General features: G+C 35.5%; 1 protein-coding gene across 1 annotated transcript in view; it reads right to left on the bottom strand.

The window, feature by feature from the left end:
• Nucleotides 1–3,969: 3,969 nt before the first annotated feature.
• LOC145674695 (uncharacterized) overlaps nt 3,970–25,170 on the bottom strand; it is a 79,839-nt gene continuing 58,638 nt past the window's right edge. Inside the window, exons 5-7 of the mRNA XM_081744937.1 lie at nt 22,025–22,192; nt 11,016–11,114; nt 3,970–4,442 (exon numbers count right to left, since the gene is read on the bottom strand). Coding sequence (XP_081601063.1) covers nt 4,353–4,442; nt 11,016–11,114; nt 22,025–22,192 — 357 coding nt within the window. The 3' untranslated portion in view covers nt 3,970–4,352. The remainder of the gene's footprint in view (nt 4,443–11,015; nt 11,115–22,024; nt 22,193–25,170) is intronic.

Below are 25,170 nucleotides of genomic sequence, written 5' to 3'. Positions count from 1 at the left end.
GTGCAATGTCCGGGGAGTTCAGCGGATGTAACAGTGTTCCCATCCAAGGCGTAGAATGTGCCTCGGGTCATCCTAGTTGCGTGGGGCTTAATGTTGTCCTCTAACAGGAGGACCCCATTTGCGATTCAGAAGTACTGGCTCCAGAGTTTTGAGTTTTTTTCTTGAACATGGCTCAAGTGCTGACAGTACAGTTGAATTGATGTTCTGACTAGCTGGTAGCAGTTCCCGATGCAGGATGCCGCGAGCAGTTCAACATACATTCTTGTGGTACAGTGCTGGCTTCATTTGTTTTGGATCCGCTTTATGGGATACTAACGAATGATCACGGCACCGTGGGGCTTTGTACGGAACCCACTTCTCATCACATGTCAATACCCTGTTCAGAAATGGCTTCTTCCTCAAACGAGACAGCAAAAAACACAACTTTCTGCTTGCGTTGCCTTCTAGCCCAGAGCCAAATCATGTGGGCCCCATCGACCCAACTTTTTGTGCTTTCCAAGTTATTGGACGTGCTGCCGAATGGTTTCTCCACTCACACTGAATTGCAGTTCCAGTTTCTCACGTGTCTGGCCACTGTTCGCTTTAATCACTGCCAGAAGATCTTCATTTTGCTTATATGTTGATCTTCTAGCACGTATTGCGTCTTCTAGTGTTTTGTCACCGTCCTTAAACTTGTCAAACCACCATTTGCACTGTTCAGGTAGTCACGACACCCTCACCAAAGGCCTGGAATATATTCCGGCTTGCTACAGCGGCGTTTGACCCCAGTTTGAACTTGTTCAGCATACACGCCCTTATGACACTCTGTGGAGGCCTCATGTTCCCTTGTCCAGGTGTAACTGAACTGGCACAATTACGTAGTATCTTGTATATACCCACACCAACAAGTGATCTTCACCTTATCTTCATTCACATTGAACTCATGGTGTGAATTCCAATTGAACATAGTCCTCCACAGAAAGCGAGAGAACTTTTTTTTTTGTTACTTTTATAGTTTGAAACGTGAACAGAAAATGTCACAATGGTCAAACAATGACAGCGTCTTCTAGAAATGCGTGTGTTGGAGAAACACGTGGTTAATATTTATTTATCCCATGTATTTGTTGATAAAGCTGACACGTTTTCATGTATTAATTTTCATTTTTAATGTGATAGTGTACAAAGCACGTAACAATCAGCGATTGAATCGCTTTTTCGATAAAACTTCAGTCTTTAAGATATATGTGGTCGCTAGAGCGACCAGAGGTCTCAAAGTCATAATTTCTTTCTTTCTAGAGAAACACTTGAGTGGAATTAAATGCCTGTTTACTAAGGGCAAACTATAGAAGTAATTGGTGTAGTTCTCTTGTGAATGGGCTCTCCCTGGGACATAAGCGTGGAGGGGGTCTTGGGGGTCCGGACCACCTCCAAAATTAAGACTTTTTTGTGAAATTAGTATAATGTTATGCAAAATTCTGTACATTATAAGTATATTTCGCACCCAGACACCTCGGAGCCCCCCATCCTAAATCCAACTTCTGCCTGGGATGAGCAGAATTAATGGACTGAGTAGACGGTATTGACCTAAGCCCGTCATGTGCGAGTGATGACATCTCTCTATAATTACTCTTCCAATGTTATCCCGCCCTTTGTTGGTAGTCCCAAGAAACAATGGACCGAGCCGCCGTAGCTCAGTGGTAGAGCGTTGGCATAGCATTCGGGAGGTCCTGTGATCTATCCCAGTAACCGACCAACCTGACAGGTATTTCCAAAGCTTTGCCTCATTCACATGAGGCAATTACCGTGATGGCACCATCAACGTAGGCCGTAGCTGACGCCTTTAAGTATTCTCACCCCTCTCCTCTTCTAGCCTGAGCCTTAGATCCCTTAAAGGCATATTTGGAATTCAATTCAAGAAACAGTGAGTGCTTACTATTTTTATTATGATTCTGAATTATTGTGATACTCCATAGCTTTTGGTGCCTTGACAAAATAATTCCGACTGAATAAAATTTTAAGAACTGAAAAGAATTTTTTGTAGTAATAATGTAATAAATTCATTGTTCGGTAAGGCAATAAAGCTTCAAAACACTTTCTGAATTGTATTACATAATTTAGTAGATTGTAACAATGCTCGATCTGTTACGAAGATGCTATTCACAGGCAAACAGGCCGGAATGCATAACCCAGTATAATCAGAACAGATCGTGTCGACTTACTTGACAGAATGATAACCTTTTATCCGATGTTGCATCGCACACGAAAATTGACAATAAGACTATTTTTATCGTCTCTTTGATATGGTTCTGACAGATGGATGAATTGAATACAGAAAAAACAGGAAACCTTAGGGTGATTCTCGATCTGATATATTGGAGTTCTTAGGTTTCCGGTTATAGGGCAGTGATTTTTTTTTTTTGTACCCTTGGTGATGATAGCTGTACTAGTATTGATGATAACAGTCCTAGAAGGGAAAGTGCTAGCAATGACGAGGTGCATATTGATAACATTCAGCAAGCTAGAAAGCGCAGAAGAGTGAATTCAACACCTTCTGAACATTCGAGGAAAGGCGGTTTGTCATCTTCCAGTGTTTGTGCCAATGAATCGATCCAACACTAAATGCCGACAAGAAGTATGTAAGTAGAGGCGTAAGGTAAAATGTTCAAAGTGCAATGCCTTTCTCTGTGTCGTTTCGAGAAATTACTTTTAGACATTCCACACATTTGAGACACTGAACATAAATATTAAGTAAAGGCGTGTTTGGGAACCTTGTGTTTCATGTATTGTAAACAATCTGTATGTTAGTAAATTTTCCAGAATGTATCGATCAACTGACACTTGTTGACGATAAATAGTTTATCTTTGTTTGTCTTTCCTTGATATTATAATTAAGAATGTCTTTTAATCAGCAATCTTATAGTATTAAGATTGTCACACAATAAAACTATTTGTTATAAGCTGATAAGATGCAAGGGTAAGAGCTGAAATATTATTAAGGTATTTTGGGGGAAAAAATAAGACAAATAATACAATTACTTTGGAATAGTAAGCTTCTATCTCTTTTTTACTGAGACCTAGTGATGGCTAGAGCTACCTATCCACTGCTGGTCAGTGATGACCATGATTGACCAAATTTGGACATAATCACTTCATATGCATGTATTTCAAAGGGAATCTTAAAATGAAACCCAAATATAACAATTCGTTTATCCTCTGGTCTGAGCAGGTGTTTCCAAATCTTCTTGAAGTTTATGTTTATGTTATTGGGATCTATGGTGCGTTTGACCTAGGATGTCTTTCTCAGACGAGATGAAACCATTACTGCGGATCTATGGAGTATTAAATTCCATAAAATACGCCGGAACATCAATTGCAAACATCCAGAAGTGTTTAAAAGACATATTGTCCTCTTGTTGCACGACAATGCACGTCCAAATGACGTATGAGTAATTTTATGCAGCCCTTTCTCAACTCTATAGACCCTCCTTGATATTGGACTTGTTTCGCCACAGAAACCAATCGTTGATTGAGTAATGACAAAGGTATGTGGTTACGTCGATTACTTTAATTACGCAGGTATTACTGTATATGAAGGGTAAGGGGAAAAAACAAGGAATGTCCATGTGCGTACATTTTCGAATGCTTTGTCCTGTCTGTTGGTGACTTTTGTTACTATTTGATTGTCCATATATGCATAGATGTAGAAATATCCATGTAAAAAGGGGAAAAATTTGACTAACCCTATCATTTTTACGCTGTTTTCAATATTAAAACGCCGTTTTCTCGAAAATGCAATTTTGTGACATTCCTTCTTTTTTACCTTCATATAGTTCCTCGCCCTTTATATAGTTCCTTGTTCTTTTTTTCCATTTAGGTTATGCTAAGAAGGGGTGTTTTTCTAGGATAATGTTTGAAACAGGAATATATTATATTATCTGTGTCCCGTGTTTAATTAGCCTACTCCAAACAAAATAATAATCAGATTTCAATGAGTAAAGAAATAACACCTTTATTAAACCTCACAAAATGATGCATCCAAATGTAATACTTACATCACCTAGCTTCTTGACTTACAGACGTACAAACTTCCTCTTTTTTTACATCTAGTACAATATTTCCAGTTATACGTTTTCCCTTCAATCCAATGAACATCTTCAATGGTATGACTGGTTGTTCTACCTCTAAATTTGTAAGTTAAAATTCTTAAGTCACTTTTGACAGTCTTAAATTACAATTATTTTTATCTTCAGAACATGACCTGCTATTTCTATATATGGAACATAAGGAACATAGTTCGTTTCATTTGATTCTCGATTAGTACACCAAAATCGCTGCCACAAATGCCACCACAGTCAACACACTTTTTAATGACGCTAGTGTTGATGATTTTGTTTATAAAATTTTAGACTCTCATGCCGAGATTCAGCCTGCCATACTGATTGTTGTAATTTCCCAAATTCTTGCTGAAATTCAAAAGAAAAAAGTTTAATATTCAAGGATTATCATTTTCAAACAAACATGAAATGAAAGATCTACGGAATTGAATGACAAAATGATAGAAAGTAGAAAATACTAGCGTCAATACGAAAATTAACGGATCAAGCAGAGACTTTGTAAGATCGTTTAGTGTGTTTACTGCGTTACAGTGCTAATTCCATGCACTATGTATTTACGCAGAAATATAAACAATGCTATATGGGCAATATATTCTTCAAACTGCTTATCAAGGAAGAGGAACGTCTTCAAAATTTCTGATACTGAATATTTTATCCTTGCAGCAATATCATGCATGTTTGAAATAAATAAAAAATACTCTCAACATGGAGTCATACTCACTAAACAAAAAATCGTACCGATTCTTGGGTGCATAATCTACGGTAGCGTACTAGTGACACACTAGCCCAATGGTAGAGTGTTCAGCCCTAGTGTTAGGGTCCTTGATTAAATTCCAGTTAATGCTATTTTGTGGTGGAAAACAAGGTCTCTGTGGATTCTTATGGAGGTCTCAAATTTTTTTGCACAATTTCATCCACCATCTCTTACATAATCACTTACTCCAATTAATCATCCGTCTCGCTTATTCTACAAAGCTTAATCGTGGAACGTAAAACTAAATAAAATAATTTAAAATGTGTTATTTTAAGTCTCGCCTCAAAACAAACAGTTATGAACCTTTTTATTTCGTATCTGCTTTACTACAAGGCAGAGTCAACAAGAGTTAATAGTTAATACTGTCATAATGCATTATTGTAGTTTAGAAACAATTTCCTTAAGAAAACTCTTTTCTTGTAATAAGTTCAAAGAATATGCCTACATACCACTCAAGAAGAAATCTGTTAAACAGGACAACGTTGAGCTGAGTTGGAAGTCAAGCAACGCTAGGATGATTTTTTTTTATTTATGATTTGACAATGCCCTAAAATTATGTCATACATATTTTATACCATGATTTTAAGATGTCTGCATGCTTTTAATTGTAGCTTTGCAGCTACATATCTTAAATAACATTAGTTCTAAACAATTGTACTTCATTAGAGTTTTATTTGTTTCTCTGTGCAAGACTGATTTTTTGTTACTATTTAAACGGTACTTATAGGATCAAAAGATTCAATATATTTAAATCAAAAATGTTCTTCTACGCATTATATTCGGAGAACTACATATAGTGTAGCCAAGCCCAAACTATCACTTAACTCAGTATGATGTGCTTATTGCGCATAAAATACGAAAACTTGATTTAGGAGCCGTTCAAAAATTCTGTGGCCCCTGATCGAAGATCCAATATATTTCAATCATTTTTTCTTCTAGATCTTACGCCCTATATCAGGAAAACTACATATAGTGTTGCCAAACCCAAGGTATCACATATGTCAGTATGATGTGCTTATTCCGTAGAAACAACGAAAACTTGATTTAGGAACGTTCTACAATTTCGTGGCCCCTCATCCAAAAATAAATTATCGACCAAGATCGCAATCTTCTAATACATTTTATTGTTCATTTCTAAAACTTTTTACCAGGATCGTAATATTTTCAGCCATTTTTTGGATCACTCCTAAAATCCTTGTTCGTTATATTCAATGATTTGGAAATTCCATTATCCTGCCTACACCAAGTAATATTACCGAATTCATAATCTGCACAATGTAATGTTTCACATGCTAATAAAGAGATCAAGATTAGTCGCATGCAAGTTTGATCTCAATCGGATGTTTTGGTGCATATTTCTTGTTTTGGAACACGTGGCACAAAATTGATTGCCCATAACTCTGGGATCATAAACCTACACATCATAATATTACATACGCTAATATAGGAGGCCAAAGTCTACCACCGTACCAAATTTAATCACGATCGCATGATTTCAACTAAATTTGTGTATTTTATAGTATCCTTGACATTTTAGGTAAAATTCAAATAAAGGACTAAAGTACAATTTGACAAATTTTATTTTCATTTTAATAAATTATGTATGATAGACATTATTTCAAAAGTACTACATATTTTTGAGAACCTTTCGTTCGACAATAAATTGATCTCGCAATTTCAGCTGCAAATATTCGGACTTATCCAATGCAATATTTTGCGAGAGAAAATAAACATTAGCCATAGGACGTTTATATTTGTTATAAATACTAGTATTTGCGTTCGGTGAACTGTAATTAAGCATTGAACCATGTATATATATATATATATATATATATATATATATATATATATATATAATGTTAGATTATTTTTGTCCTTCATTTAACTGCTTCCTGAAAACTTAAAGTACACTAAGTATCTTACGAGTTCAACCAAACTCAATCGACTTGATTCTAACTTGACATATATGCCCATATTGACCTGGTACATAACAGCATTACACATTTTTAGCTTTCAGATTCCCAGTTGTGTGCAGTCAAATTTTGAGCCAGAGTTTAGGAATCAAGAGAAACATATATGTAACCCATTTGAAAGCAATGAAACTTGGCATACTGTAGATGTTATTTTGGCATAAAGGCGTGTGAAACATTATGTGTAATCTTTCGGTTCCTGAGTTGTGGTGGTAAAATATTGGACATATTTTAGAAAGAAACCTGTACCGAATTTTCAGATCGAAATCAAAAACGTATAGTGGTGATATATACTGATCTGATATAAGTGTGAGAAACAAGTGTGAGTGTGTTATGTTGTGCTGGATTTTAGTTCCAGAGATATGGACGGTCAAATTTTGACTTAAATCTCAGAAACAGAAAACCATACTCGGAGTTTATCCGATCGGAATTAATCTTGGCATTATAGTAAAACTTAACCTGTTATATAGGCGTGCAAAATCGGTCACATCTTGAGCATATTTTCAAGAAAAAAAAACTTAAAAAAATAAACATACACTAAACGTAAATGATTATGTCTAAATCTAACATGTTGATGTAATCTGATATGCTTTATGAGTGTGTAAAATATGTTGCTCAGACGTTGGTTTCCAAGCTATGGACAGTCAAATTTTGATTTATACTTTGTTCTTTCTGAAAGAAGAAAAAGAAAAAAGAGCATGCGATTGGAATCAAATTGCTATGGTGGATGATTACCATAGTCATTAATTTACATTAATTTTCACTCCAATATCATATGATATTATTGAAGACATTAACAGTGATTAGGTGATTATGCGAGAAGAGTACGGAAATGCCTTGTCTCCAACAATCTGCAGTTTCATGTTTGTACCCTTATATGTGATGAGTAGCACAGCGACTCGGATTACAACGGTGGTTACTATTCTGTCATTTAGTATAGATGGTAAAAATATCCTGTACAGGGACATCCCGGCGAATTGCGAAACACTTCCTCTGATAGACCATATGCCTGACATCATATTACAGAAATGAAATGCTGACACCAACGTGAGCTGATATTACACAAAATGACTAGACGTTTTGTCGCAGCATCATTGTAAGTTATGTTCGAAGTAAACGAATTACATAATAAATGTTTCAGGGCGTCTTCCTGTCATTAGGTACAAACAATTTACTACAAACAAGTATGCATATATACACCTAGTTCCTGCCTTGTTCCGACGACATTCCAACTAATAATAACATATTGTCTATATTTACTACAATCAGTCTGATCTCTACTTTTTTCAGTGTTCTAAGATTTTCAAACTAAGATCAGGCACCGGTCCGAATTTTGCGTGGATTTTTTTTTAAATATTTTTTTCTGAACTTTCTTCTTTCAAATGTTGAATACTGTGAAATACGTATATAAAATTGTCCCATAGTCCCACGATTGCAGGGGTAAATTCGATACTGAGTATGAACATCTACTTACATTTTGTTTCAGCAATTGTGTTACCATGTCATTACTGATCGTTGCTCGTAAGACAGAACTACCAACTACATGACTTGCTCTTGGGATACAAATGGTTATTTAACGAGACATAAGCAGTTAGTATTTGCAAGACTTTTCTCAAGATATTCTAACTGATGGAAGAGAGACAAGTACTCGTATTGCTCTTTCTTCTCTATCTCTTCCACTACTCAAGTGGGGGTTCCCGTTTCTGATGAGTCTTCCACATAAAAACCTGTTCGAACTTTCTGTCTGAAGTCACTTTTAATCAGTGGCGTAGAGAAGGGGGCCCAGGGCGCCGGCCCCTAAAGGATTCCGACAATATAAGTTGGTTCTTTGATGTTTTGTAACTATTTTTCTAGGAACAAAAACAATTGACTTTCATGTACTCTATTTCAAAACAAAATATGTCACTAAACAGTTCCTAGACAAGTTGTGTTCACCAACGTCTCTTTATTCTTTAAATATGTTTGCATTGTGGGGGTATGGAACTTGAGTTTGACAAGAACTTGAGTTTCACTGCTGTTCAAAGGAAAGAAAGAAAGAAAGTGATGATGGTCTCTGGTTCTCAAAGTGGGGTACTCGGACCTCTAGGGGTGCATGGGACGTAGCCAGGAGGTCCGCGACGCCTAAAAATTGAAATGTGTTATAATAAAATGGAACTCACAGCTGTTATGAAAGAAGTATTTTTTTAGTTACTAAAAAGAAAGCAATTAGAGATTATACTTACGTTTGTAAATTTAAATGTTTTCTTACATTACAAAATTTCTGCCCTTTGAGTATGAAGAGTTGTCTAAAAAGGCATTGTTACATTTGATGCCTTTCCCTACCACTTACTTGTATGAACAGAGCTTTTCTGCTCTTTGCAGTATTAAAGCCTGAAAGTGAAATCTTCTTAATGTGGAATCGGACCTAAGATTAATGGTGACAAATCTTATTTCAGATTTCAGTGCAATTACGGAAAAATAGAAAGAATTTCATTCCTCATATTAGTGATCCCACATTTGAGATCATTATTTATCAAGTGAAATTCCTTTTTTAAAACAAAAAGTACATTGATTCTCAGTCTTGAAAGTTACTGTATTTTCAATTGAAATTTCGTTCACTAGGAAACAATCATGTATCTTTAAAATAAATTGCTTATTGCAATTTTTTCTTGATCTTCTTGTCAGTGGTAATTCAACTTAGTACAGTTTTCAATACCACGTGAAATTTCAGAAGGGAGTCTGCGGATCACTTTCCGAATGCACATGGGGTCCGTGTTATCGGAAAGTTTGAGAACCACTGGTCTAATGTATCCGTATTGTGATCTTCAAGTTATTGTTCTATTGTTTGACGAAGCAATGACCACAGTCTTCACATGCGATCTTTGACCCAAAGCCAAAGTTTGCAGACTCAACCAGGCAATACTGAAAAGAATCAGTTCCTTTCTAATCATAAAGAGAAGGTTCCAAAGAAAAAATCTTTAGCTTAGTTCAAAAAGCAAAAGATGTATTTGAGGCCAAAGAAATCATTGACTTCGACGAAAATAACAAAACACGCGACCTATCATCGTCTATTCTGAATCATACACCGCCGTTTCCAATAGGATTAACTACAACAAGATAACTTGGTTTAATATCACTAACTTCTAGCCGCAATTGGCATCAAAAAAGCTGCAATCAATTGGTTTCGATTAATGCTCTGGAGTTAGTTTCCTTGACCTACGAAAGAAACAGAAAAGAAGAAAGAAGGGAATGGTAAACATAAAGATTTTCCTTTGTTGTTTTGGTTTCATTCAGATGAAAAATATTTGAGGGAGGAACAGAAAAGAGTAGAAAGCAATAGTAAAGACTTGGAGCGTGTGACTATGTCACAGCAATCTCTGATGCTTGATCAGCTAGAGCAGTTCAGAAATTTTGCTTGAGTTAGACATGTTTAGGGTGTGGAAGTAAAAAATGTATTTTACAATTGCGAAATGTCAGAAAATGTTTTATAAAAGTGGTTAAAGCGAAAAAAAGACAGTTGTCTTAATTTCGGTGAGGAAAACTTGGAAAGAAACCAAAAAACGAAGGAGGAAAGTGACTTGCAATGTAGACTTGCAATTTTGAAACAAGATCATCCAAATCATATGAAAAATAACCGAGATACGAATACTTTTATGTATAGCTCAGCCGCCATTTTGAAATGTTCGCCATATTGGCCTGCAAAACTTTTTCACTTGGCAACATCTAAATTTGTCATAGCTAGTGCAAACCAAAACAGAAAAAAAAAATATGTCTCACATTTGTATCATTAAAATTGCACGGATGTGCGATTTTATACCACTTGCTCCCGGACTATATTTATCGTATTGTTGTGTTAGGAAATTCAAGAATACACACAGTAAGTATAGCCTATACGAATTAAGACTACACAAGCTTCGTATATACGATATTTATTGTGATCAGTGTCATTTTATTCTTATTTGTACGGTGCATCATGTGACATAATTTAAGGAGGAGACTTTCAAATTAATTGGGCTGAGCAATGATACCTACCGTAATTTATTGCCTTCAAATTAATCAATTTCTAGCACTCAAAACTTCAAAGTGCTGTTAAAATGTAATGGTTATATTTGTCAGAGTCCCTTATTATATTGTTGAATAATGAGTTTTAGGAAATTAAGTTATTTCTTTGTTAGTGAAACTACTAAGAGATAGTCTAGTGCCCGATTTACTACTTACTCTCAGTAGTGGATATTCAGGTAAAAGATAACCATATTCTTCCATTAAGTTATTTGAGTCTTCTTTTATCTTCACTAACTCATCGTGAGCAATATCGACCTGTAAATAAATCATTTTAGTAGATCATTTCACTCATGTCTCTGTTCAATAACAATGGACGAACAATGAACAATGATGATAAAAATAGAAAGAACAACAGGCATAACGCTGTGTATTGAAAGTGACCTTAACGAAATTTGCTTTGAAAAGAATAAAGTGGAGAGACTGTTTTGATTGAGAGCAGCGTCTTACCGAACATTGAAAAATCAAAATTTGCAAATAATATGTATATTATATTACACAACTAATACATTACAGTGTATTTGACATCATCACTAAAATTTTTGTGCAAGTAAATTCAAATAAGATTAGTAATGGAAACACCTGACAAGAAACCAGAGTTTAGCTGTCAGCTCTTTGAAGACGAACACACTAAATTACAAAGACAACATCGGATCTCTTATTTAAGCTTATAAATTACCAAACATATTAAGAATAATGTGTGATAGTAATTCCGTTCTCTTCTTCAGCCTTTATAATTACGAGTGCTTTTCATAAATTGCTATTAATTTACTTAATTTCAATTTAATTACTTAATTTCTATTTTACTTAATTAGCATCGACGACCTTCTGCAAACGTTCTGGTAGGCTATGGATTCCATCACGGCAGAATTTGGTGGGTCGTAAAGCGAAGAAGGTATGAAGTGCATTTTGCGCCTCTACTAGGTATTTGAACTGACGTCATCTAAGGTGATTTTCCAAGGAATGGAATAGGTGATAATCGGATGGTGCAATGTCGGGACAGTATGGCAGATGCAATAGTGTTTCCCATCCAAGGCGTAGAATGGTGTCCCCGGTCATCCTAGCCACGTGGGGCTTAGTATTGTCCTGTAACAGGAGGACCCCTTTGTGATTTAGAAGTGCTGGCTTCAGAATTTTGATCTTTTCTTGAACATGGCTCACTTGCTGACAGAACACATTTGAACTCATGCTCTAGACAGCTGAAGCAGTTCGCGATGCACAATTCTGCGGGCACTCCACCAAACACACAGGAGGTTTTTCTTCTGGTGCAGGGCTGGTTCGACTGTTTTGGAACCGGTACATGGGATTCTAACCAATGGCGGCGGCGACGTGGAGCTTTGTACAGGACCCACTTCTCATAACATGTCAACACTCTGTCCAGGAATGGCTCCTTTCTCAGACGAGACAGCGAAGAAACACGGCTTTCTGCTCGCGTTGCCTTCTGGCCTGAAGTCAATACTTGTGGAACCCATCGACCCAACCTGTAGTGCTTCCCAAGTTGATGGAGGCACTGCCGAATGGTTTTGTCACCCACCAGAATTGTAGTCCCAGTTCCTCACATGTCTGACTACTGTCCGCCCCAATTGTTGCCTGAATATCTTCATTTTATACATGTGTTTGTCTTCCGGTACGTGGTTCGTCTTTGAGTGTTTGGTCACCGTCCTTAAACTTGTGAAACCACTGCTGCACTGCTCAGGTAGTTTACGATACTTTCATCTAAAATCTGGCATATCTTCCGCCACACAGCAACGACATTTGACCCCAGTTTGAACTCGTAGAACATACACGTCATTATGACGCTCTGTGGAGGTCCCATGTTCACTCTGCCCTTACGCAAGTTCACGTTGCAACTGAACTGACACAACCAGGTAGTATGTTGTGTATACCCAAGTAGGTTGTAATATAACTATCGTCACTCATGAATATTCATGACTGACGATATTTCTGACATTGTAAGAATTCGTAATACACGGGCAGTTGACAGTTTGAAGAATGGATACACCTTTTTTCCGCATATTAATGACACATAATGCATGTAAGTGCGGAAGGAGGTTGTATAGAGAACATGACATATAATAAATGTTTTCTGGTGAAAAGAAATGTTAATTGGACAAGCAGAATACAGAAAGAGCTTTCGGAAATAAAATATGCAGATCACACACGTAGAACAAGGTAATAGATTGTTGGATTCATTAATATGCATGACATGTAACACGGCAGCTGTTGGAAAATATTCTGGAATTGTGATCGTCGGAATAAGTGAAAGAAAGTACTGGAAACTTCGAGCTCTTTTTAAATTTATTATTGTTGGAATAGGGGAAAGAACACACTTGAAACTTCTGGAAAGATTTAAGGTTATTAGACGTATAAAATACTGATGCATTTGCATGATGTGTACATTTACAAAGAAGACAGTAGGAACAAGTGTTAACTTTGCGAAGAAGATATTTTACTACTAGGAGAGACTGAGAGATTGGTAAGTACTAACGTTGTAGTTTTCTTGTATTATACTTGTTCATTTTTATATGGGAAAGGGACATATTGTAATTGTTGAGATTATAAGGGGACGGAAGTGTTTGGTTTTATCGGAAATTGATTGCGGATTTTCCGGCATTGAAAATTATATGACTCGGTGTACGTTTATGGAATTATAACATGACTAAGATATAGTATAATGTAATATGTAGGGTAGAGGGAATGAACATTAATGATTGCACCGGGAATCGAATGAGTATTCTCCCAGGTGGAGAACCGTACGCTAAATTTTATGCTTGCAGTGTGAACTTATTACTTATATATAGCTATGAATTGTGTATGACATAAACGGAAGTCAACAGAATTCGCATCGGGAATCGAACCAAGGATTTTCCACGTGAAAAGCCGTACGAGAAACATTTTGCTTAGCAGGTATTGTTACTTGTATGTAGCTATGAATTGTGTAAGACGTATAGTTGGTAGTTATAAAGTATATGGTAAGAAGGTAGTTTTATTGACTAGGGAGCCATGACACTGCCGGAACTCGAACCAGGGTTATTCCACGTGGAGAACCGAACGCGTGTTTGCACTGTAGACTTTTCTCAGTTATAAATGGTATATTTTTACTCTGTATGAACTAGGGATGGGCAAAACCGGTTTTTATAAAAACCGAAAACCGGTTTCTATAAAAACCGAAATCCGAAAAACCGACATTTCGGTTTTCTTCAAAACCGGTTCGGTTTTTCACCGAAACCGGTTTCGGTTTTCATCAAAACCGGTTGGGTTTTCTCCAAAACCAGTTCGGTTTTTCACCGATACCGGTTTCGGTTTTCTCCAAAACCGGTTCGGTTTTCACCGAAACTGGTTTCGGTGAAAACTTTTCGAAAACACATAAGACTATTTCTGTGGAAATGGATTCGGTTTCCGGAGAACAACGAAACACCATTCTGGTCAGAAATAGAACAAATTTTGAAAAAAAAACGGAATCGGTTTTGAAGAAAATCGAAACCGGATCTGGTGAAAAACCGAAACCGGTTTTAGAGAAAACCGATAACCGGTTTCGGAGAAAACCGAAACCGGTTTCGGTTATTCACCGAAACCGGTTTTTGAAAATTTTCAAAAACCGGTTTCGGATTTTCTAAAAACCGAAAACCGAAAAACCGGTTTTTGTGCCCACCACTAGTATGAACAAACTTATATTGGATAGGTAGTTAACAGAATTTACACCGCGAATCGAACCATGGCTCTTTTACATGCAAAGCCAATATGGTTGAGAACGTTAGTGCTACGTTGAATATTGTAATTGGAAATTGTAATACAACAAATAACTAATTCTTAATTCTTTTATTGTTTTTTAGGTGGTGAAGGAAATAAAAAATCTTAATAGAAACATTGGAGAATAAAACCTATTGTCGTGAATTGTTTGCTGTTGATATATAGCTCTGCTTTTTAACGTAAAGGAGTTACAGGTTGGTCTTGAAATATGGATTTACTGAAACCGTTGGATCTTAGTAGTATGAAATACTGAAAATATTGGATAATGTGTGATATGAATATTGAATACTGAAATATCGACATAAAAGTTATTATAAGTTTTACATCCAACGAATATACTGACTAGACTAAAGGAGACGGTGATGAGAAATTAATGAATATGGTGGAATGAAGAAAGTGGGAAGAAGCAGGAGATCCCCGAGAAAACTCACGCACACGGTGTTTGTTTACCAAAAAGCTAACTTGAAACAAGCTGGGATCGAACCAAGGACCCCATGCACCAGAGGTGAACATTGTATTGCGTACCCACCATAGCTTTTTCTATGTATTATATTTGGATGAATAAAAGTACGCATGTATAAGTTGGTGGAACGAGAATGTAGGCGGAAACGGGAGAACTTCACACACAATGTTTAAACTAGAAATACACTTTGAATGAGGGAAAGCATTTTGTTTTAGAAGTGACTTATTTTTATGATCAGCGCTATTTAATGTTTATGAACGAGGAAAGAAACTTACTGTAGCAGTTATTGGAGAATGATACTTTTGAAACTCTTTATACAAAATTAGGTGTTTATATAACTTCATACATACTAGTAAAGAAGATATATTTAATAACATGTAATGTACGTAAGAGACAATTTTGACATTATCTAAACAGTGTAGGTAACGACTCTTAAGGCAATACAAGAGACGGACAATTATTTGACAGCGCAGATTAGTCTTATATGCAGATGGAAACAATTGTTTAAATAAGAGATAGCACTTTGAACGTATAGTTTGGTTAAAATTGCTTTACTTTAGAACTCATAACATTAAGTACAAGGTAACCAACACCATTGGCGATAACTATTAGCAGGACTGTGAGCGATGGGAATTAGCGTGTTGGAGAGACAGATACATTTTGCGTACATAATAATAATGAGTGTGAATATTTGACTTTGGCACCTAGAAGATTATGCAATCAACATTTTATAAATGTTTTGACGGTTGCATATAATATTTACAGAGAGTCTGATACGATTTTGTATTTTATTTGAAGTATGATTAATGTTTGTTTGAATTAAAAAGGGTATTTTATTTATAGGTCTTGTTTGTAAGTTAGAAAAACAAGAACATATTTTTGTAATGGTGTTATAGTCGCTAGAAGCGAAATAATTTAATACCTTCTATTACAGGTAGTAGTTAACATGTCCTTTTTTACAGTTGAAATAGATATCTGTCAACTTAAATTTTAATAAAAACTAGTCTGAATGTCGACAATTTTAAACTTTATTGTAATTGTTACAAATGCATAAGAAAATAGTATTTTAATGTTTTAGTTGTCTGCATAAGCCAATAAATAAATGTAGGAAATGGAAGTATCAGGAGAAAAAAGATGTTGTCCACCACAAAGTTCACTTGGTTTTAAATCACAAACATTAAAATCTCTTCTACCACTGAGTCACCGTGCCCTCCCCCCATATCCGACTATAATTCACTGTGGGTCTACAAGTTTCAAGAGGTTACCGTACAATGTTTATTCTTTTTAAAATCATATACCAAATAGGGTCTGCACATCCTGAAATTTGTTGGAGGGTGGGTTCTGCACTAACAGTCACTGCGTTTAAGCATTATTAAAGTAACATTATTCTACTACTGCAACCATAATTCTCTTAAGAAAGTGTTGAAATGTTTGTTGGGTTATAGAGTTTTAAATGTGGTCCGCATCCAATGAATCCCACACGTAGGTACGCCCTTAATTCAATCCATTCTGCATACAAGATTATATGTTGTTTTCATTTAAAAGTAACTGTGTAAACAAGAATGGTTAAGTCTTCATATCACAAACTAAACACAAGGTATCAACCTCAGTGATTCCCGTTCAATCGACAATAGTTCATCATTTACTTACGTTGGTAATGTCTCAAAAAATCTAAAATAAAGTATTAAATATTTTCAGTTTCCTACCATATTCTTCGAGAACAATTATTTTTTTTCTTTTAATGCACTGCTTCTTAAACACTAGTTTCTTCATATAGCATACAAACAACTAAGATTATTTTTTCTTAAATCAGTTTATTTCTTTAAAATATATTACTCTCACTGACAATTCGGTTGCCAGTAATTCAGTATTTTAGCTCTAACTATTATTTACATGTGTTTGGTAGTCTTATAATACAGTTCTCTTGCAGTTACAATAATATAAAAAATGCTATATACTAAGTGATTAATGTTCCATAACAGTTCATATACACAGCAACTGCATTAAAGTTATCCCTGTTGTGGTTCGAAACCCATATCACTGTTATATTGTTCTTTATAACCTTGTTGTTATATAATACATAAATTAAAAATAATCCAAACAGTAGTCGATAACCTAATACAAAATAAATCTCAACACCGCTTTAAAATATAATTTACTCATTTACTTATCAATCAAAAGTCCCAGGTACAGTTAAAATAAATCTTGTTGTAAGCAATAGTAATTCAATTCGTTGTGCAAATATTCGTTTTCGTATTGCTGTCTTACACACAGGCTACTTCTCATCTGCGTAAAAGAAAGTCCACGCTTCCCAATAGATATATATAGTTTCTCGTTACAAGCATTAGTAATGGTTCAAATTCCACTTTAAGCAACAGCCCTCCCAAATCATTCATAGAACCAGTAAAACAGTAACTAAAAATCCAGATATAGTAAGTTCAGTATTTCAATCCAATACAACTGCAGTGGGTAAAGAGCAAAACCACAGTTCGTCTTAAATTACCAAATTTAACTCAATAAGTGAAAACTGCACAATATAATCTCTTTAAGGTTTAGGAAGATCTAATTTCGGGAGTAAACCACTTCTGATATGTTATAACTGTATGTCAAGTATTAACTCACAAATATATCTGCACTGTATATGCAGACAACTATAACATTAAAATGCTATTTTCTTATGCATTTGTAACAATTACAATAAAGTTTAAAATTGTCGAAATTCAGACTAGTTTTCATTAAAATTTAAATTGACAGATATCTATTTCAACTGTAAAAAAGGACATGTTAACTACTACCTGTAATAGAAGGTATTAAATTATTTCGCTTCTAGCAACTATAACACCATTACAAAAATATGTTCTTGTTTTTCTAACTTACAAACAAGACCTATAAATAAAATACCCTTTTTAATTCAAACAAACATTAATCATACTTCAAATAAAATACAAAATCGTATCAGACTCTCTGTAAATATTATATGCAACCGTCAAAACATTTATAAAATGTTGATTGCATAATCTTCTAGGTGCCAAAGTCAAATATTCACACTCATTATTATTATGTACGCAAAATGTATCTGTCTCTCCAACACGCTAATTCCCATCGCTCACAGTCCTGCTAATAGTTATCGCCAATGGTGTTGGTTACCTTGTACTTAATGTTATGAGTTCTAAAGTAAAGCAATTTTAACCAAACTATACGTTCAAAGTGCTATCTCTTATTTAAACAATTGTTTCCATCTGCATATAAGACTAATCTGCGCTGTCAAATAATTGTCCGTCTCTTGTATTGCCTTAAGAGTCGTTACCTACACTGTTTAGATAATGTCAAAATTGTCTCTTACGTACATTACATGTTATTAAATATATCTTCTTTACTAGTATGTATGAAGTTATATAAACACCTAATTTTGTATAAAGAGTTTCAAAAGTATCATTCTCCAATAACTGCTACAGTAAGTTTCTTTCCTCGTTCATAAACATTAAATAGCGCTGATCATAAAAATAAGTCACTTCTAAAACAAAATGCTTTCCCTCATTCAAAGTGTATTTCTAGTTTAAACATTGTGTGTGAAGTTCTCCCGTTTCCGCCTACATTCTCGTTCCACCAACTTATACATGCGTACTTTTATTCATCCAAATATAATACATAGAAAAAGCTATGGTGGGTACGCAATACAGCGTTCACCTCTGGTGCATGGGGTCCTTGGCTCGATCCCAGCTTGTTTCAAGTTAGCTTTTTGGTAAACAAACACCGTGTGCGTGAGTTTTCTCGGGGATCTCCTGCTTCTTCCCACTTTCTTCATTCCACCATATTCATTAATTTCTCATCACCGTCTCCTTTAGTCTAGTCAGTATATTCGTTGGATGTAAAACTTATAATAACTTTTATGTCGATATTTCAGTATTCAATATTCATATCACACATTATCCAATATTTTCAGTATTTCATACCACTAAGATCCAACGGTTTCAGTAAATCCATATTTTAAGACCAACCTGTAACTCCTTTACGTTAAAAAGCAGAGCTATATATCAACAGCAAACAATTCACGACAATAGGTTTTATTCTCCAATGTTTTTATTAAGATTTTTTATATCCTTCACCACCTAAAAACAATAATAGAATTAAGAATTAGTCATTCGTTGTATTAAGTTTCCAATTACAATATTCAACGTAGCACTAACGTTCCCAACCATATTGGCTTTGCATGTAAAAGAGCCATGGTTCGATTCGCGGTGTAAATTCTGTTAACTACCTATCCAATATAAGTTTGTTCATACAGAGTAAAAATATACCATTTATAACTGAGAAAAGTCTACAGTGCAAACAAGCGTGCGGTTCTCCACGTGGAATAACCCTGGTTCGAGTTCTGGCAGTGTCATGGCTCCCTAGTCAATAAAACTACCTTCTTACCATATACTTTATAACTACCAACTATACGTCTTACACAATTCATAGCTACATACAAGTAACAATACCTGCTAAGCAAAATGCTTCTCGTACGGCTTTTCACGTGGAAAATCCTTGGTTCGATTCCCGATACGAATTCTGTTGACTTCCGTTTATGTCATACACAATTCATAGCTATATATAAGTAATAAGTTCACACTGCAAGCATAAAATTTAGCGTACGGTTCTCCACCTGGGAGAATACTCATTCGATTCCCGGTGCAATCATTAATGTTCATTCCCTCTACCCTACATATTACATTATACTATATCTTAGTCATGTTATAATTCCATAAAAGTACACCGAGTCATATGATTTTCAATGCCGGAAAATCCGCAATCAATTTCCGATAAAACCAAACACTTCCGTCCCCTTATAATCTCAACAATTACAATATGTCCCTTTCCCATATAAAAATGAACAAGTATAATACAAGAAAACTACAACGTTAGTACTTACCAATCTCTCAGTCTCTCCTAGTAGTAAAATATCTTCTTCGCAAAGTTAACACTTGTTCCTACTGTCTTCTTTGTAAATGTACACATCATGCAAATGCATCAGTATTTTATACGTCTAATAACCGTAAATCTTTCCAGAAGTTTCAAGTGTGTTCTTTCCCCTATTCCAACAATAATAAATTTAAAAAGAGCTCGAAGTTTCCAGTACTTTCTTTCACTCATTCCGACGATCTCAATTCCAGAATATTCTCCAACAGCTGCCGTGTTACATGTCATGCATATTAATGAATCCAACAATCTATTACCTTGTTCTACGTGTGTGATCTGCATATTTTATTTCCGAAAGCTCTTTCTGTATTCTGCTTGTCCAATTAACATTTCTTTTCACCGGAAACCATTTATTATATGTCATGTTCTCTATACAACTTCCTTCCGCACTTACATACATTATGTGTCATTAATATGCGGAAAAAAGAGGTGTATCCATTCTTCAAACTGTCAACCGCCCGTGTATTACGAATTCATACAATGTCAGAAATATCGTCAGTCATTAATATTCATGAGTGACGATAGTTATATTACAACCTACTTACCCACACCAACAACTGACCTTCGCCTTATCTCCACTCGCATTCAACTCACGGTGTTTGAGTCAATTGTACATAGACCTAAACAAAAAGCGACAGAACTTTATTGGTTACCTTTCTATTTAAACAATATTTATCGTTTTCCTACTATGTCGAAGATATATATTTAGAGCTTTCTGCATAACTTAGGAACAAAACCCCGCACACCATAATGTTTCACAACTTTTTACAGGGAGCCAAGGAATCACCACTCTAAGCTTGATATACATACAATTGTTTTCGAGAACGTGCCCCAAAGTTTATTGCACATGACAAGGGAACCTATAACTAAGACAAAATTGCATTTGACACACTTATATAGAAGTCAAGGTTTACCGTAATCTCAAAACTCATCCCGATCGAACAAAGTCGACGTATGGTATATTGTGTTTCAAAATATAACTCAAATTTGACCATTTCTAAATCGAAACAAAAAGCCTCTCCAATATAGTACTTTGCACACTTAGGTATATACCAATCATGTTTTACCGTCGTGTCAGCTTTATCTCCATCATATAAGTTCGGTATATTACTATTTATTTTAGAAAATATTACTCAAAATTTGACCTCTCTGTAGAAACGAAAATCTTCACTACATAATATTTCATATTCTTAATGGTATGTTCAATGCTAACATTATGCCTACTTTGATCCCGACTGAATGAGTTTGGTATATGACTATTTGTTCAAAATAATATAACTCAAAATTTTGCCACTCATAATAGCTTTGGAACCAAAAATGTGCACATAAAATATCATATTTTTTTTCTATAGCAGATCGAGTTCTATCACTGCTAAATTTGATCCTTTTCGAATGAGTTATAGAGTCCTTGGTTCTCCAGAAAAAGAGCAAAGGACGATAAAGAAATGGATGGCATTTTCATCGGTCTATGTCATAAATCCAATACGTCGTACTGCTATTACTGTACTAAAATACTGTGCTCATTACTCACAGAATTACACACTATACTTGAAGACGGTCATTTGGTTGAAAGGGACATAATGAGTTTCGTATAAACTCAATATTACGCCAAAAAATTAAAAATGACAATTCTGAACTCCGGTTGTTTAATTTATCTAAAGAACTCTTGATTTTCGGAAGGGTAATATTGTTGCTAAGTTATATCGATTTAAATTTTGGGAGAGACTTCCAGACACTCTGTAGTCAAGCAATCGTTACACGTCCCACAAACCGCTTTAGTTGGTTCCAAGTTTAGAACGAACCATTTAAATGCGAAATTGTGGAAATTAACTTCATGAAAAGTTAAGTTTAAAGTTATATTGATATTCACAACTCAACTATAAAACTTTAATATCAAAAACGTAATATTATAATAATAATAATAATAATAATAATAATAATAATAATAATAATAATAATAATAAATTTTAAAATAAGTGAAAATCTTGTTTCCTACCTCTGATATGAACCTACAAGTGCATGGGTGAATTTTTCGCCTATATTTAACACTGGCACTGTTATTGTCTCCACCATCGACCTCAACTTTTTCTTTAAGTGTCGCTTGCAGTTCAGCAACCCCTTTAATATCTGTATCTGTGCAGTTATCCAAATTCAAATTCTTCTGCTGCAAGATCAGAAAAACTACAATTAAAAATGCGAATATAGAAGAATGATGAATTAACCCGTCGTTGGTTGCGGGTGAGCGCGACGCTCACTTATGTCCTTTATTTTGCTGTCAATTGTTTGAAATTCATCTCTGTGGACTGTGCTGCCATCTACCTTCCTGCTAGAATGTTGGTCGTATGTGGAATAAGTGTGCTGTGGTTATCACGGGTTAGTTCTGAGAAAACGCTTGTTTTGTACAGACAGACAATAACAGTGAGCCCACCGCTCACCCGCGACCAACGGCGTTGTGTTTTTTCACATTCGTTCGGGGATTTTACAATGAATAAACGTGACCTGCAAATTGCGCAATGGTTGTTGGAGGTTTCCGATAACTCATAAGAGGATTCTCTACACCCAGGTACATCGAAACCAAATTCTGAGGGGCTGATTACACCGTCGCATGATGAAATCAACGATGCAGGAGAACCAGAAAACAATGACCACGACAGTGCAAGTGAAATTTCAGCCGGCGGAGAAGACGACAAAACAATAGATGGTGCAGTAATTTATGGTCGCGACAATGTGACTTCGTGGAATGTCCACGCTCACCCAAAAAATCGCCCCAGGAGTAAAAAAAAGCTTTGTTCTTCATCTTCCTGGCGTAAAAGGTGACGCAAAAGAGTTGAAATTGTAGTAGAGTGTTTTCAGTTCTTCTTTCCGGATGATGTGGTTGACACGTTGGCAGAATATAGTAGCATAAAATTGACAGAAATGGGAGAATAGTACTCTCCAGAAAGATATCTTTTCGACAGTGATCCTATTGAGATTAAAGCATTGCTCGGTATCATTTATTTAGCAGGCCAAATGAAATCTTCTCACCAGCAGGTATCAGATTTATGAGAAACAGACGTTTTGTGGAGAGGTGTCAGAAGTGTTATCGTACGTAATTATATGAGTATGTAGGGCCTAACTATAGATGAGATGCTTGAAGGTTTTCGGGGACGCTGTCCGTTTCTACAATATATGCCTAAAAATCCCTGCAAGTATGGTATCAAAATATTTGCACTCGTCGATTCGCGTATGTTTTACACGAGTAACATGGAAATGTATGCGGAGAAACAGCCCGGTGTTCCGTTTTGTGTCGACAATTCACCAGGTAGCGTAGTGAAATGACTGGCACAGCTAATTATGAACACTGGATGTAATATTACAATGGATAATTGGTTCTCTTCTGTTAGTCTTGTAAATGAACTTGTCAGAGAACACAACCTTACAGTTGTTGCCATTCTGAGAAAAAATGAAAAGGAAATACCACCGATAATGGTGAACACAAGAACCAGGCCGGAATATAGCAGCCCGTTTGCCTTTGGAGAAGAAGCAATGATTGTCTATTACGTGCCGCGGAAATACAGGAACGTGATTCTCATCTCAAGTATGCTCGATGGTAATGAAATTGATGAAACGTCAGGTGACAAACTTAAGCCAGAAGTTATAACGTTTTATAACGTTATGAGGGGTGGTGTAGATGTTGTGGACAAACTCAAAACTCAATATTCTGTGTACAAAATCTGCTTTCGGTGGCCTCTTCGTGTTTTCTTCAGTACAATGGACATTGCTGGCATAAACTCTCGAATCATATATAAGTTAAACAGAGGAGATTCTGTGCCGCGTAGGCAGTACTTCAAGACATTAGCCTCAGAACAGACGCAACCTCACATGGCAAATAGAGCTGCTTATGTGAGAATTCATGTTGATCTTTGGATGAAAATTCAAAACGCCTGTGGACAAAGTAGTAATGAAGAATCTCCTCCAACTGGAGCACGAGTAAAGTGCAGTTTTTTCCCTAAAAAGAAAAATAGAAAAATGATGGCAATGTGTGTTAAGTGAATACAGGCTATATGCGGTGAACACACGATTACATTGTGCAAAGACTGTCATGTAGAATCTGGTGGAAAACGTCGTGTAGATTGAGAGAATTACATATCAAGCATACGACAATTATTATTGATAATGCAGGAATTATGTAAGCAGGACTGTATTTCTGAGATAGTATTTTCTTGCAATTGTTATGTAGTGGTGATTCATATAATTGGATTATTGGCAGAAATCTTTACTTGTAGAATATGTAATAAGCATGTGTATCTAGCAGAATGTGAAATTTTATATGCCTATATGTATTTTGATAAAAATTCTTCTTCCAATATGTACGTTTATGTATAACATGAGTGGAAAATATACAAATATACTCGGGTGAAATTTAGAAAGATACTTTTAGAAACAAAATCAATAGCTATTTGTAGAATATACTACATGCATTTGTATGTAGACATTCTATATGAATTATATGTCTCATAATCTATATTTACAAATTTTGGTATACTTCCAACTGGTAAATTACCAAGCTGTCTCTTCTAACTGGTGACCCACCGAGCTGTATCTATAGCAGTAGATAACGTAACCAGTTGGAAGAATACCGGTTAGGTTAGGTTAACTTAGGTCACCTATTGTAATAGATGCAGGCTGGTATGTCACTAGTCTCTTCTAACTGCTGACCTAATCTAATCAGTTGAGAGGATACCGAATAGGTTAGGTTAGATTAGATCACCTATATAGATACAGACCTGTAGGTCACCAGTTAGAGCAATACCAAAATCTTTATATTCCAGTATGTAAATTAATGTGAATGAGTGAAAAACATACACATATATTGGTGTATAATTTAGAAACATTTTGTAAAATCATAAAAAAATTAAACAAGACAGAGAGAGAAAACATGCAACTAAAAGAAATTAACAGTGCGGTAGCAAATTAAGGGTGAGCACCCGTTACCAACGATGCGACTTTTGAAAGCGCAACCAACGACGGGTTAAATGTGAAGAAGGAAAGGTTTATTTTATATTTAAGATTAAAGAAAACTTAATGCCATTTTTGTTAACTTCATTAGCAAAACCGAACGAGAGAATCAATCTATAAGTGTAGTGTATGCTTTCCGACAAA

Source organism: Thermobia domestica, chromosome 17 (genome assembly GCF_964235325.1).
Source record: "Thermobia domestica chromosome 17, izTheDome1.hap1.1, whole genome shotgun sequence".
NCBI classification, from domain to species: Eukaryota; Metazoa; Arthropoda; class Insecta; order Zygentoma; family Lepismatidae; genus Thermobia; species Thermobia domestica.
The sequence above is the reverse complement of the archived record's forward strand: the minus strand, read 5'-3'. Positions and strand labels throughout refer to the sequence as shown.